The following is a 14,225-nucleotide window of genomic DNA, read 5'->3' as shown; positions in this document are numbered from 1 at the left end:
CTCACTAGTATTAACAAAACTGCAAATTTTACTTAGCTGAAAGTGAGACAAAGCTCCTACAGGACACCCACATCTTCTCCACTCACCCATATTCCCCAACAAAAAATACATTAGTCTCTACCTTCTGACAAATCAAATGTAGGATTAGAATGTAAGAAGGAAACAAAACATAACATAAACCAGAGGGTTTTCAAGTCCTGCAGGCCTAAATTCCCCAGATCTGCCCTGTGTGTGTGTGACCTTGGACAAGTCATTCAACCTCCTCAAGACTCACTAGATTCTAAACTCCACAGAGGAAAGACCACTTCTGCCTGACTTACTACTGTGGGCACACAGCACTGAAATACTAGTGTCTTCTTGTATAAAGTGGGGTTGTTAATACCTGTCTCACAGCGTTTAACTGGGTGATAAAATGAGGTGTTACATATATAAAGCTCAGGCACAGTGCCTGATCATAGTAAATGTTCGATTAAAGGTCACAGTTACTGACATCAACTAGCAGCTATCAAACCGGCAACTACTGTTTGAAAACTCTCAAATACTAATATACAAAATCTTTAGCAGTAAATGTAAATTGTTCAACTGATAAAAATATTTCGCTGAAAATCTACGAATAGTTTCTAAACCAGTGGGAATCCGGTAACAGATAAATCCTGAATTGTAGTAACAAACCCAAGCTATTAAAAGACATTGACCAGACTCCCAAGTTTTTCTACTTCAAAAAACAGGCCATAAGCATCTTCCCCATTGGCTTCTCCCCTTCGGACTTCTCTGGCTATCAGGGAACCCCCTCCTCCGCGCTTAGGGGGAGGAGAGAGAAAACCTCCGAGGCGGGGGCCGGGGTTGGGGGAAAGCACACATCCCTGTGCCACTCACCCAGACCCACCTTGAGCAGGATGGATGGCGGCAGCTGGTTGATGTCTGGGGTTTCAGGGGGTGGATCCCTGTGACAGTCGCAGGGGTTTTCGGGGGGCTCCTGACAGTCCGCGTCGCCGTATTCATGCTGCTGCTGGGCGGGCGAGGGGGCGGTGCCCCCCGCTCGGACCGCGTCCCCGCCGGCCTCTGTGGGGGCACCTTCGGAAGTGGGAGAGGAGGGCGGGGGGCAGAGCGGCTGCGGTGGTTGCTCGGAGCCCTGGCAGCAGCCGGCGTCGGGGGGCCGCGGCGGCGAGGCGCCTCCCCCCGCAGGCCCTCCGCCGCCGCCGCCGCCGCCGCCGCCGCATCCCCCACCGCCGCAGCGGGGCTGCTTACAGGGGGTGCAGGCGGGGACCCCGGCCCCCTTCCGCTTACACACCATTTCTGGGGGCGTAAGGGGCTCGGCCGGCGGCGGCGGCCCCCGGAAGAGTTGCACGGCAGCGGGCGGCCCCAGGAAGCGCACGGGCCCCACGCTGGCCAAGAAGAGGCTCCGGCCCTGCTGCTCCCAGGCGGCGGCCGCGGCCAGCCCCAGCTCTTTGCAGCAGGAGGCGGGCGACGAGGCCGAGGCGGCGGCAGCTGCGGCGGCGGCGGCCGAGGATAGCAGGAAGCGGCGGGCGGCGGCAGCGCAGTCCTCGGCAGCCAGGGCCGCGTAGCGCCGCGCCAGGTGCTGCGAGGAGGCGGCCGCGGCGTAGGCCCCGTCCCGCGGCGGCGGCGAGAGCGGCGGCTCCTCCTCTGGGCCGGCGGGGGCGGGCGCGCCGGGGCTGTGCACGATGAAGCAGAGCATGCAGGGCCCGCGGAAGAAGCAGTCCCGGCTCCGGGGCGCCGCCGGCTGGGGGGGCGCCTTGGCCGGGGTCCGGCGGGGCAGCCTGAGGAGAGGGCGGCGGCGGCGGCACCAGCTGCAACAGCGAGGCCTCTTCTGGCTCGGGCGGTTACGCGGCTCCTTCGAGAGAAGGTGGCCCATATAGAAGGCCCCGAGGAGGGGGACCGGGACGGGGAAGTAGGGAGGCCCGGAGAGGCGAGCTCCGGCAGCGGGGCAGGCCGCTCGCTGGCTCGGCCTCGGGCCCGCGGCGGGGTCGCCCGCCCTGCGCACACACACGCACACACGGGCACACACGCGACGGTGGGGGGTGGGCGTCAGCTGCGGGCCGCCCGGGCGCCCGATGGGGGCTACATGCTTTGCCCCGGGAAGCCGGGAGAACGATGGGCGCGAGCTTTGGGGACGCGACGGAGGCAGCGAGCCTGCCAGCTAGGTGACCAGTCCAAGTCTGGCCCGCCGGCTCAGTCAGTCAGTGCGGCGGCGGGGGGAACGCGGGGTCCGGCTCGGACCATTTTAACTGCGGCTCCGCCGGCGGCGCGCGCGCCCGCGACACAGCTCGGAGCCGCAGGAGCGCGCGGCCCGTTCGGGGAGGGGGCGGAGCCGGCGGCGGCGGCGCGCTGGGGGCGGGGGCGCGGGCGCCCGGCTGCTCACCGGGGACGGCCGCTAGGCAAGGACTGCTGGGAAGAAGCGGGCCGGCGAGCGCACGGGGTTCGCGGGGAGCGACGCGCGCTCTTCCCTCCCTCCCTCGCCCAAGGTTTCGCCGAGGCCGCTGGGCCCACGCCTCTTTTCTGGGACGGGAGGAGACGCTTCCGAGCCAGCTGTGTGACATCCGTTTGCACAGCCGCGCTGACGTCTGTAGGTGTAAGTTCAAGAACTGCCATTGGCCGGGAGCCGCTGCGCTCTTCCCCTCACCCCCACCCCCAGACTGGGAGACCGAGGCCACTGAGGAACCGTAAACAGGGTTCCGCCGGAAGGCCAACTTGGGTCCCCTGCTGCCTCTCCGGTGCAGTACAGATGTGTGGCCCTTGGGTGGTGTGGTCCTGTGTTCTCACGTGAGGGACTAATTAGTGGTGCCGCACCGCTGTGAATTCCACTTGTTTTTATACTTGTTGCTTGTGGCCGACTGCTGACTTCTTAACTCTATTTCAAAGTGAAAGCATATATCAAGTTACCTATGCACGCCAAAAAGATAAACAATTTCTCAACCGATTGAGTCATCCAGCATTGCAGGCTGCAAGCTGTAGATAACTATCATCCGCACTCTGGGAGTCCCATCTATCCTGATTGTGCAGTGCCTACTATATGATAAACGGTCCTGGGCGGACCTTGGTGACCCAGATGAGAAAGAGGAAATAGGCTTTGCAGACAACCACTTGGAAGGTTTGACTATCATGAGAGCAAAGAAATAGGGCAATGATTAGAGCGGTACCTACTATTGAGAAACAAATTGAAAGAGGCTGAAATTATGGGAATGTGTCAGTATAAAGGAGGAGGAAAGGAGATGAAAAAAGATAATACAACTGAGATGGTGGAATGGCAGAGTAGCTTAGGAGGGATGCCGTCTTCATTGAGTAGGCGGGATAAGGGAAAGATAAAGAAGGGCCCAGATACGAGAGTGAAAAAGTTCCTTTCACCGGGTCCCTATTTTACTTTAGGTAAAGCCTGGTTACCTGCTACAGAGTGGAAGGAAAGTGGCAATATTTTAAAAAGAGGCTAAGAATAACTTGGGAGAGCTGAGGAAGCAGTATTTCAAGATTCAGAGCCCTTCAGCTTAGAGACCATTGTTTGAGTCTGTGTGATTTTCCCACCCCTGTGGCCAGCCTCACCCTGCCTTTGCCCAAACATACCATCAAACGTTTGCTAATATTGGCCTCTTTGTCAAGAATGACTTTTATTTTAGGTCTGCCAGCGTTCAGGGGTCTCTGTTTCTGAGTTTGATCACAGTGAGGTGGAATTCCAAGAAACCTAGAGGCAAAGATTTGTCAAAGGGTTTTACATACTTATTACTATCAAATGCACTGCCCGAACTACATTTCTACAGATATTTTACACATAGCTTTCATCCCTGTGGGACAGTATAGGAATCTTCTAGGGCTCCAGAGCTCGGATACTGAGGGGACGAGGCTAGTAGTGACAGGGGCTGCCTGAGGCCTTGTAACAGGTCCTTCGCCATCTCTACCAAGCTGCACTTTGAGCAAATGTAGAGGGTGTTGTAAATCTTCTTATTACTTCATGTCAGATTGTGGACCCATTAGTTTCATATTAGTTAAACATACACTAATACCTAGGAATTCCACCTACAGATATTTACCAGAGAAATAGAAAAGAATATTTCCATGAAAAGACTTGTGCGAAAATATTCATAGCAGCTTTATTCATGATCACCTCAAAACGTATAAACAGCCCAGATGTCCATCAGTAGAGAATGGATAAATAAGCTGGTATACTCATTCAGTGGAATACTACTCAGCAATTAAAAAGAAAGAAAATTTTAAAACATGAATGTCAAAAACTTAAGCTGAATTGGACTCTGGAGTTGGAGCCCTAGAATCTCCTGATTTCAACAAGCTCCCCAATGTGATTACAACACAGCTTGGCGCATGCAGACCTATCAGAATTACACATATAATCTAACTCTAACTTCTTGCTTTCAGAACATGAGGCAAGTGTCAGATTTTTGAAGTGGTTTCTTGAAATTTACAGCACTAGTTCTTCCAATCCCAGAGCTGTCCAACCATCAACAGGTGGCTGTTGTTCTCTTGACACAGCATGTAGCAGAGGAGCTTGTGTATTTTAGTAACGACTAAGTAAGCTACAACTGTGGTCACCAGAGCTATGATGAGTTTTAGAACTAATTACCCTAAATAATAACACTGATAAATATTCTAAATATTCAGGAAACAGAGTTATGAGTAAGAGTTATAAATAGCAGTTTAGAAACAATTATAGCACTTAACGGTTTTGTTAGTTAGAACAAGAAAAGCATGGGTGCCTGGGCAGCTCAGTTGGTTAAGCGGCTACCTTCAGCTCAGGTCATCATCTCAGGGTCCTGGGATCAAACCCCACATGGGGCTCCCTGCTCAGCAGGGGAGTCTGCATCTCCCTCTCCTCCCCACTTCTGCTCTCACTCTCTTTCTCTCTCCCCCAAATAAATAAATAAAATCTTTAAAAAAAAAAGAAAAAAGAAAAGGAGCTCCTGAACAAACAGGAGCTGGCCTGGAACTATTAGCTAGGCCTTGGTGTTACTGACATTCTCAGCTAGGTCTGAGTGTTCTGTTGAACATCAACAATCTCACAAAACATCAACATCGGTAATGGCTACTCTGTAACCATAATAGACCAGTCAAAAATAAGACCCCCTCTATGATCATGTCTGAACAAAGCAAATACAAGAACATTCCCCAAACTACAAAAACGACCAAGCAGTCTGGCTAATATAAATGACTTTTGTTTCTTAACCAATTACAACGTAGCCTTGCTCTGTTCTTCCTACCTTCTAGAAAACAATTATTAAAATATTCAGTCATAGAATTACCTGCTTCCTGATAGCATCCAATCCAGAGCAAAGCCTTGAACTTTCCTAGAATCACCTAACACAAGCCCAATCCTTTAATAAATCTTTTCACAACACCTTTTTTACTGAGACTCTCGCAGTTCTTGGTGTGCTATCTCTGACCTTGTGACAAGTCAATAAACCTAACTTGGTTTGACTATGGGTATGTTCCTACTAGCCTTTGGCTGAAGGTCATTAACATGTGTTATAGTCAAAGCTCATCACCCTACCTAAAATTACTCCTTCCTGATGCATATACGCTGAACTTACATAGTGTTATATGCCATTTTTATCCCATTAAAACTGAATTAGTCCCTCCTTTAGTCTTTCCTCTTATCCTGTTTTTATTTTCTTTATACCTCTTATCACATGTTTATTTTGACTTTTGTAAACTCCAGGAGGACGTGACTTTGTTCAGTTTTTAGGAACATAATCTGATAACTGTATAAAAAATGAACTAGAGAAGGAAGAGGCTCTTAGCAGGAGGATTGGTTGAGATTGTTCAAAGGGTCAATAGAGAGAACTTAAAAGCATGATAAGGCAATCATTGAGGGAGAATGAAGTAGGGATAGGATTCAGAATTATTTCATATGTGGAGTTTTCAGGATTTTATAATTTATGAATGAGATAGAGAAGAGGGGATGATGGATAGGGAGGAAATGAAAAACACCAAATAATGACTTGTTTTTTCAAATGATTTTTCAGTGTGTAGCTAATTGTGGTGAAATAGTGGGTTCTATAATATAAAATATTTTCATATTTGAATAAAATTCAAACCTGGGGTTGACTTGTGTTATGACATCAATTCACACTAAAATCCAGTATATAAATTTAAAATGTTGAAAGACAGTTTAAAGAAAAGACTTTTCTTTCTTCTTTGCTGGCATAGAATATACTCACTTTGAAGTTCACATCTGTCTATAAGACACTTAGGTATAAAAGGTTTTAATGCTTGCAGTTGGGTAATGATGGCTGTTATAAACAGCTAAAACATCCTATAGCACCAGTGATAAAAGGAGAACACAAATAACACATCATTGATCCCACTGATTGTGGTAGGGGCGATAGATGGCCTAGAAGAACACTCTAGGTGCAGAAGACATTGTCTCATGTGTGGAAAAAGCATGCAGCACCCCAAGTGTTCAATAAATTTAATCCCTTATTGGATTGTATTTTTGAAATACTCAAAACCAAAGATAATACACAAATCAGCTTTTGAATATTCAAAGCCAAAGATAATAGAGAAAACAAGCTTTTAGAGAGCTCCCTTCAGAAGGACAGTCTGTACTCTTGCATGGTTTGTTTCAGACACAGTATAAAAGTTCAGCTGGGACACCTGTCTGGCTTAACTGCTAGAGCATAAGATTCTTGATCTCAGGGTCATGAATCAAAGTCCCACAATGGACATAGAGCTTATTAAAAAAAAAAAAAAATCAGCTGCTGCCTGCGCTGTTCTTCCCTCAGTTCATCGCATGGCTGATTGATGTTCCTCTTCTGGATCTCCGCCCAGATATCACCTGTCACAAGAGCTCTTCCCTAGTTGCTCTGTCACAGTGTGCCGTTCACGTCCCTCACAGCAGTCCCGCGTCCGCAGTTGCAGTGTTTCAGTATTGCTTGACTGTTGCCTACATCAGAATTAAGCCCTACTTCCAAATTAACCTTACTCCTGAATCACTAGCACCTATACTCGCTAATCAGTTGCATTTTAAAGAGAGATTATCTTGGGTAGGCTTGATGTTATCAGGTGAGCTCTTTAAAACAAAGTCTACAAGTCAGGGTCAAGGAATAGAGAGATTCAAAGCAGCAGCAGATGCTTTACTGTTGGCCTTGAAGAACTAAACTCCCATGTTGTGGAGAGAACTATGTGGCTGGTGATCCCTAGGAACTAAGTAGACCTGGTGGATGGGCAGCAAGAAGGCCAGTCCTCAGTCCTATAGAATTCTAAATTATGCTAGCAAATACATAAGCTCTGAGGAAGATCCCAAGCTGCAGAAGGGAGCACAGGCCCACAGACATCTTGATTTCAGCCTTGTAAGAACCTGAACAGAGAACCCAGTTGACCTCTTGCCAGAACTTCTGATATGTGTAATTATGAAATAGTAAATAAGCGTTGTTTTAAATACTACATTTGTGATAATTTGTTGTTGTGTGGATAGGAAATGTACTCAGCCAGCAAACACTGCCCTTACTGTAGCTTATCAGGAGAAAGCAAAATCATCAATTATCCATACCACTCCAAAGATTAATTCAAGGTCAAGAAAGGAGACAATCAAGACTTAGTGGAGAGAATTCATTGTTCTCCCACTTTTATGTAAATTAATGGGATAATTGAGGCAAAGCTAGGGTTTTAGGTTTCTTTTTTTTTCTTAAGATTCACATATTTATCTTTTGTTCTACTTAAATGAAATTGATATAACACAAAAATGTTCTTCCATTTATATCCCTCAGTTCTGTGTCCAGCTATATCCTCTATTGTAATTGATGTTTTTCTCCTTTTCAACCGCTAGAATAGGGACTTGAGGTAAAATAATTGAGTTACATGTGTCTCCCTAACAAATTCTGTTTTTCCTCCTAAGTTTAAAAACATTTGGGTTTCTAATTATATAATTTTAAAATACATACTTGCTCACAATAAACAAAGACCAGGTAATTGAAATTCCTTTTAAGGGTGTCTCAGTTCATTAAGAGGCCAATTCTTGATTTCAGCGGAGTTCATGATCTCGGTTGTGAGATCGAGTCCCACGTCTGGCTCTGCGCTGAGTGTGGAGTGTGCTTAGGATTCTCTCCCCCTCCCGGTGGTCCCTCACCCTCCTAAAAAAATTACTTCTGGTTACTCACAAATGGCAAGCCACAATCTACATGTTGACAATTTATGGCATCAGTACAATAATCAACTGAATGTCAGTGCTCTAGCTTTCTTTGCTTCACACCCAGGCCTGATTACTTGTCACAGGTTGCCCCTTTCTAGTCAGTTACCTATATAAAATGGGTTTTATCTCCCATTCGTAATCAGGATCCACAAATTGAAGAGATTAAAAAAAAAACTTTCAAGGGGTGCCTGGGTGGTTCAGTCGGTTAAGCGCCTGCCTGTGGCTCAGGCCATGGTCTCGGGGTCCTGGGATCGAGCCCTGCCTTGTCCGGCTCCCTGCTCAGCAGGGGGGGAGTCTGCTTCTCCCTCTGTCTTTCCCCCCACTCATTCTCTCCTTCTCTCTCTCAGGTGAATAAATAAAATCTTAAAAAAATATAAAAAATAAAAAAACCTTTCAAGTTACATGTGTAATGCCTCCTGGCACAGGTAGGAGACAGAGGAAGGGTGGCAGGAGTGGTGATGCAGGAGTAAAACCCACCTTTTCTCTGATCCTCTTATACTGCCAGCTTTATTAATCCCTGGATCAGGGGACTTTTTACCTTATGTTGCCTCCTTAGCCAAGTGATGAGACATTGTTCTTTGTTACTCCTCAGAGAGTAGATAATACTCCTTGGGTATGGAAAGGGGTGAAAGTGCTTTTTTCAGTTATTTTTCCTCTCCAAAAATAGAAAGTTAAAGTCATACCCAAGTGTGAAAAAAATGGAAGAAATGATTTGGGAATCAGTTCTCTTTAACCTTATAAATTACATAAATTCCCTCAACTTTCTGGAAGGACAGTGTATCAATATATCACTTTTATTATCTTCAGAAGCTTTGGATTTCAATTCTGTTCTTCTTGCCTTTTAATTACACATTACATTTATTTTATCATTTTAAATTTAGTTTGCTGTGTGTTTTTGTCTGGTTATGCTTACAGTATATAATGATGCAAATGCATCAGCCCAGTTTGGGGTCCATTATTTTCTACTAACTACATGTTAAGATCCAAGTACAGGGATTAAAAATTATATTGTCTTTAAGCTAATTGTTAAAGTAAACATAAACATCTTTAAATTTGGTTGGTCAGTAACACTTATTGAATCACCTCTCCTACCACCATCTGAAAATTGGGAATGAGTAAAATATGGATGTCAGGGTCTTTTGTCCCCTCCATGGGAACTGATCCCCAAAGCTTGAGAAACATTGTTACAGGAAGCATACTGGGTTTTTTTTTTTGTGACTTATTTTCCTTTCCCTGCTGCCTTATATATTAATTTCAATCTTATTTTGGAAGAGTGTGATATAAGCATATGTAAGTGTATATGTGTCTGTGTATGTTTCTGTGTGTCGGAGAGTTAGGGCTTCTTTCCAGTTCCTATTGTTTGGCCAATGTTTTTCCCTTATAAATCAATATATTTCCTCTGTGGTCTTCCATGTTTGTAAAAAGTAACATCCCAAAACAGTAATGAATTATGTCGAGGTTGAGTAATTTGAATCTTTTTTTAAAAGATATTATTTATTTACTTGAGAGAGTGAGAGCATGAGTGGGGTTGGGGTAGAAGGAGAAGCAGACTCCGCACTGAGCAGGGAGCCCGATGCGGGGCTTGATCCCAGGTCCCTGGGATCATGACCTGAGCTGAAGGCAGACACCCAACTGACTAAGCCACCCAGGTGCCCCAAGAAATTTTAATCTTTATTGGACTACAAATCAAAGGTGTTCACTGCTGGCTTACCGACAGATAACAAATGCAGATAGTGGTAGATGCCATTTTCAAGTGCTGTGGATCTAGAGGAACTCTATTTCTAAAATTAATATGTCATTTTCCATGCCAATTTTGAAAGGATAAATAGTTCCCCCAACCACCAACACTCCACATATTCTTATAAATTAAAGAAAATAAGAAGAAAATTTACTTTAGAAGTCTTAGGGGCAACAAAGTGTATTAGGATCTTCACCAAAAAGATATGTGAAGCACATGGCCAGTGGAAGGTGACCAGAATCTATAAAGAATTACAAAAAAAAATTGTTATTTCAGAAGAAACTCTAATTCTAAGGGAAATTAACCCTAAGACCTAGTTTAAATAGTGTTGCCTATTTCATGCTGTTTCATCCACTTTCATTAACAACCAGCCTACTTTCACTCCTGAAATGTCCCATTTCTATGACTTTCCATTCCAGATGACACCTCAACAATATTGAGATTTGCTTCATACATAGTCTCTTCTTAGAGATGTGGTTTTGAAGAACAGTCTATGAAGAAAATTAACAATCCTTTTCAGGTACATTATAGGCAATATTTGCTAAGATCATGTTGGATAATGATTACTCTGAATAGAAATGTTGAAGAATGGGTTAATGGAGGAATAATAGTTTCTAAAATAAAATATGGGGATGCCTGGCTGGCTCAGTCAGGGAAGCACACAACTCTTGATCTCAGGATCATGAGTTTAAGCCCTCTGTTGGGTGTAGAGATTACTAAAATAAATAAATAGAAGCTTTAAAAAATTTTTTTAAATAAAACAAAATATGAACCTGCAACACATTTTCTGGGAAGCCATCAGTTTTTAGACTATGTGAGGTATATGGGAACGTATATGTATGAAAGACAGAGAGAGAGAGAAAGTTTCTCCTTGTGTATTATGCTACCATCAATAATAATTTTCAAGAAATACCAACAATTCCTACCTTTAACTCAGTCTCTTCCTTTAGTAGAGAAACTCTAATACACACAAGCAAGTAAAAATTTTCAAGATTGGAAAAATTCTGGCACCGTTCTGACAAGACTGAGACAGGCTTTGCGGATGGGTTTATAATCTCAGCCAAAAGAGAGAAAGCCTGAAAGGAGGAAACATAAAAGACAATAGAGGAATGACTTTAATATTTTGGTGGGGTAAGGTCCTTCTAATGGCACGCAGTCCAGAAACTATCCCTTCCTGTCCCCAAAACATCCTTAAAGTAATTTAAATTAAACTCATAATGAGATATCTTCACACACCTACTAGAATGGCTTAAATTTAAAAGATTGATATAGCAAGTGTTGGCAAGAATGGGGGACAACTAAAACTTTCACATACTGATGATGGAATTGCAAAATGGTAGCCAGTTTGGAAAATATGCTGCCAGTTTCTTGTAAAATTAAACATACAGTTACCATATGATCCAGCAACCTCAGTTCTGGATGTTAATCAAAGAGAAATAAAAATGTATGTTTAGGGGCACCTGGGTGACTCAGTCAGTTAATCGGCTGCCTTCAGTCGAGGTCATGATCCCAGGGTCCTGGGATCAAGCCCTGCATCAGGCTCCTTACTCAGCAGGATCCAGCTTCTCCCTTTCCCACTGCTTGCTATTCCCCCCGCTTGTGTTCTCTCTCTCTCTCCCTCTCTCTGTCAAATAAATAAATAATATCTTTTAAAAAAGGGGGCTATTCTATTAAAAAATTAAATTAAAAAATAAAAATGCATGTTTATACAAAAACCTATATGTAGATATTTATAGCAGCTTTATTTTTTATATGAATATGAGATGCACACAACTCATTTTTCCGCTGGTGAATGGATATACTGCGTTATATCCACATCAATGGGTAAATCTCAACTACATTACACTAAGTGAAAAAAGTCAGACGCAAAATGCTACATACTGTATGATTACACTTATGTGACCTTCCCCAAAAGGCAAAACTGTAGGGACAGAAAATAGAGCCATGGTTGCTAGAATGGAACTTTTGTGGGAGATAGAAGTATTCTATAACTTGATCGTGGTAGTGGTTATAAGACTAAATGCATTTGTCAAAAATCATAGAACTATACACTGAAAAAGATGAAATTTACACTGCATAAATTATATCTCCATAAACCTGACTTTAAAAGAAGGAATATAGGACATAAATTTATAAGACATCTAACCCAGACTCTTCAAAAATTCAATGTTATGAAAAGTAAAAAGTAAGATATCTGAACTAGATTTAAATAGACTGAAGAAACAAAAATACCAAATGAAATGTATGACCCTAGAATGGATTCTGATTTAAAATAATGTAACAAAACAACTAAGAAAATTGTCTTTGTACAATGGGGATTTGAAAATGGACTGGGTATTAGATGATATTATATAATTATTGTTAATTTTCTTAAGCATCAAAAGAATATGATTATATAGAAGAATGTCTTTTGTTAGGAGACTCATACTGAAATATTTAAGGTGAAATATCATGATATATACAATTTACTTTCAAATGGTACTACAAAAAAGCTGTTTTTTTGTTTTTTTTTTAAAGAGACGAGAAACGGGAAGGGGCAGAGGGAGAGAATCTTAAGCGGGCTCCGTGCTCAGTGCAGAGCCTGTGGCTCTATCTTACAACGCTAAGATCATGACCTGGGCCAAAATCAAGAGTCAGATGCTTAACGGACTGAGCCACCCAGGTGCCCCCAAATGCTGATCATTTTTAAAACCAGGTGAGGAGTCTGTTGACATAAGTTGCACTTACCAGAAAAATGTCTTTTAAGTGTAGTGATTACAACCTGACCTAAGATATTACCATTATTTTATACCAAATGCCCATGGTGGTTATGATTAAAAGGAAAATTCTAGGAAAATATGTATTGCATAATTCTAGGTTTTAAAAATGTATATGTGATTAGTATGTATAGATCAATCTTTCTAAGTTCCTAAATAATTTGGTGTTGATATACATGATAATGAAGTAGTAGTACCTACTGGTAAATGAGATGAAGGAGCAGAAATTGGAAGGACTCAAATAGAAATTTTATTTAGTACTCTATACTTAATAATTTAAATACTTAGTACACTTTAAAATGCTGAAAGGCTTTTGGATGATTTCTACTTTTCATGTGGTAGAACATTCAAGGTGGAAAGAGGTAGAAAAGGAGGTCATCTAAAACCTTATTTTTAATCCTTAATTTCATATATGTACAATGAGATTAAATTCTTTCCAAAAGATTTCTGACTCTTTCTAAAACCAAATCCTCCCTAAGCGAACGAATATCTACACTGAGGTATTTGTAATAGAACACTTCCACATTTCAAAGCAATCTTTTAGAAAAATTTCAAGAAATATTTTTAGCAATAACAGCATCATTGGAAAAAGATATGCAATCCATGAATAATATAGGCAGTTTCCAATACAACAGAGTAGTTGAAAATTCATTTGTAAATTATTACTAATCTTATAGTGATACGAAATTATGAATGTAGGACCTTTTCCTCTTCTGTTTGAGAAAGCTGTAGAAATGTTACTGATGTTTTTATATAATCAACAAAAGCTGCTGGGAATGCATAACACATTTCCCCCACACAACGTTGTTAAACATGTTGGTAAGACATGAAAGCCAGATTGGAAAATTTTATTTAACCCAAATATGATGAAGCTATAGTATTAACAGTATGCTTCAGTAAATATCTGTAGTATGAGAAAGTGAGTGAATGGATAAGTCAATAGAAAGGACCAGGAGGTTCACTAGATTGTGAACTCTGGGAAGAAGGAACTGGTCTTCCTTGCTCATGTTTGTATCCCCAACATTCTGCCACATAGTTGGTCATCAATAAGTGTTGAATGAATAGAATAATCCAAAAGCTATCCTCACTTTACCTGGGTATGGAACTGGACTTTAACGGTAAGTTATGTTTGTCTTAACCCGTTGCTAAAGGATACTTACATTTTTAAAGATTTTATTTATTTATTTGTCAGAGAGAGAGAGAGCACACAAGCAACGGGAGCAGTGGGCAGAGGGAGAAACAAGCTCCCCACTGAGGAAGGAGCCTGACTTCATCCCAGGACCCTGGGATCATGACCTGAGCCAAAGGCAGACACTTAACTAAGTCACCCAGGCATCCCTACTGTATTTTTTTAGAGATAGAATCATGAGGGTCGCTTGGGTGGCTCGATGGTTAAGTGTCTGCTTTCGGCTCAAGTCATGATCTCCAGGTCCTGGGGTGAAGCCGCATGTCAGGCTCCCAGTTCACTGGGAGTCTGTCTCCCCCCTCCCCCTGCCTCTCCCCGTGCTTGTGCTCTGTCTCTCTCTCTCAAGTGAATAAATAAAATCTTCAAGAAATAAAATAAAATAAAAAATAAAGA

At 43.0% G+C, this 14,225-nt stretch overlaps 2 protein-coding genes across 3 annotated transcripts in view; one reads left to right on the top strand and one right to left on the bottom strand.

The window, feature by feature from the left end:
* Positions 1-1,873, bottom strand: part of FBXL17 (F-box and leucine rich repeat protein 17) — a 484,579-nt gene extending 482,706 nt beyond the window's left edge. For both annotated transcript variants that reach the window (XM_045808274.2, XM_087861936.1), the window contains exon 1: positions 887-1,873. In XM_045808274.2, the coding sequence (XP_045664230.1) occupies positions 887-1,873 (987 nt within the window). The remainder of the gene's footprint in view (positions 1-886) is intronic.
* Positions 1-14,225, top strand: part of LOC123799258 (uncharacterized) — a 490,917-nt gene that overhangs the window by 275,175 nt on the left and 201,517 nt on the right. Inside the window, exons 2-4 of the mRNA XM_087861914.1 lie at positions 984-1,532; positions 1,577-10,410; positions 12,408-12,585. Of these exons, the coding sequence (XP_087718040.1) occupies positions 984-1,532; positions 1,577-2,785 (1,758 nt within the window). The 3' untranslated portion in view covers positions 2,786-10,410; positions 12,408-12,585. The remainder of the gene's footprint in view (positions 1-983; positions 1,533-1,576; positions 10,411-12,407; positions 12,586-14,225) is intronic.

The sequence above is a fragment of the Ursus americanus genome, chromosome 5 (assembly GCF_024610735.1).
Source record: "Ursus americanus isolate L20-20 chromosome 5, mUrsAme1.1.p, whole genome shotgun sequence".
In the NCBI taxonomy this organism is placed as follows: Eukaryota; Metazoa; Chordata; class Mammalia; order Carnivora; family Ursidae; genus Ursus; species Ursus americanus.
This window is presented reverse-complemented; position numbering and strand designations above follow the sequence as displayed.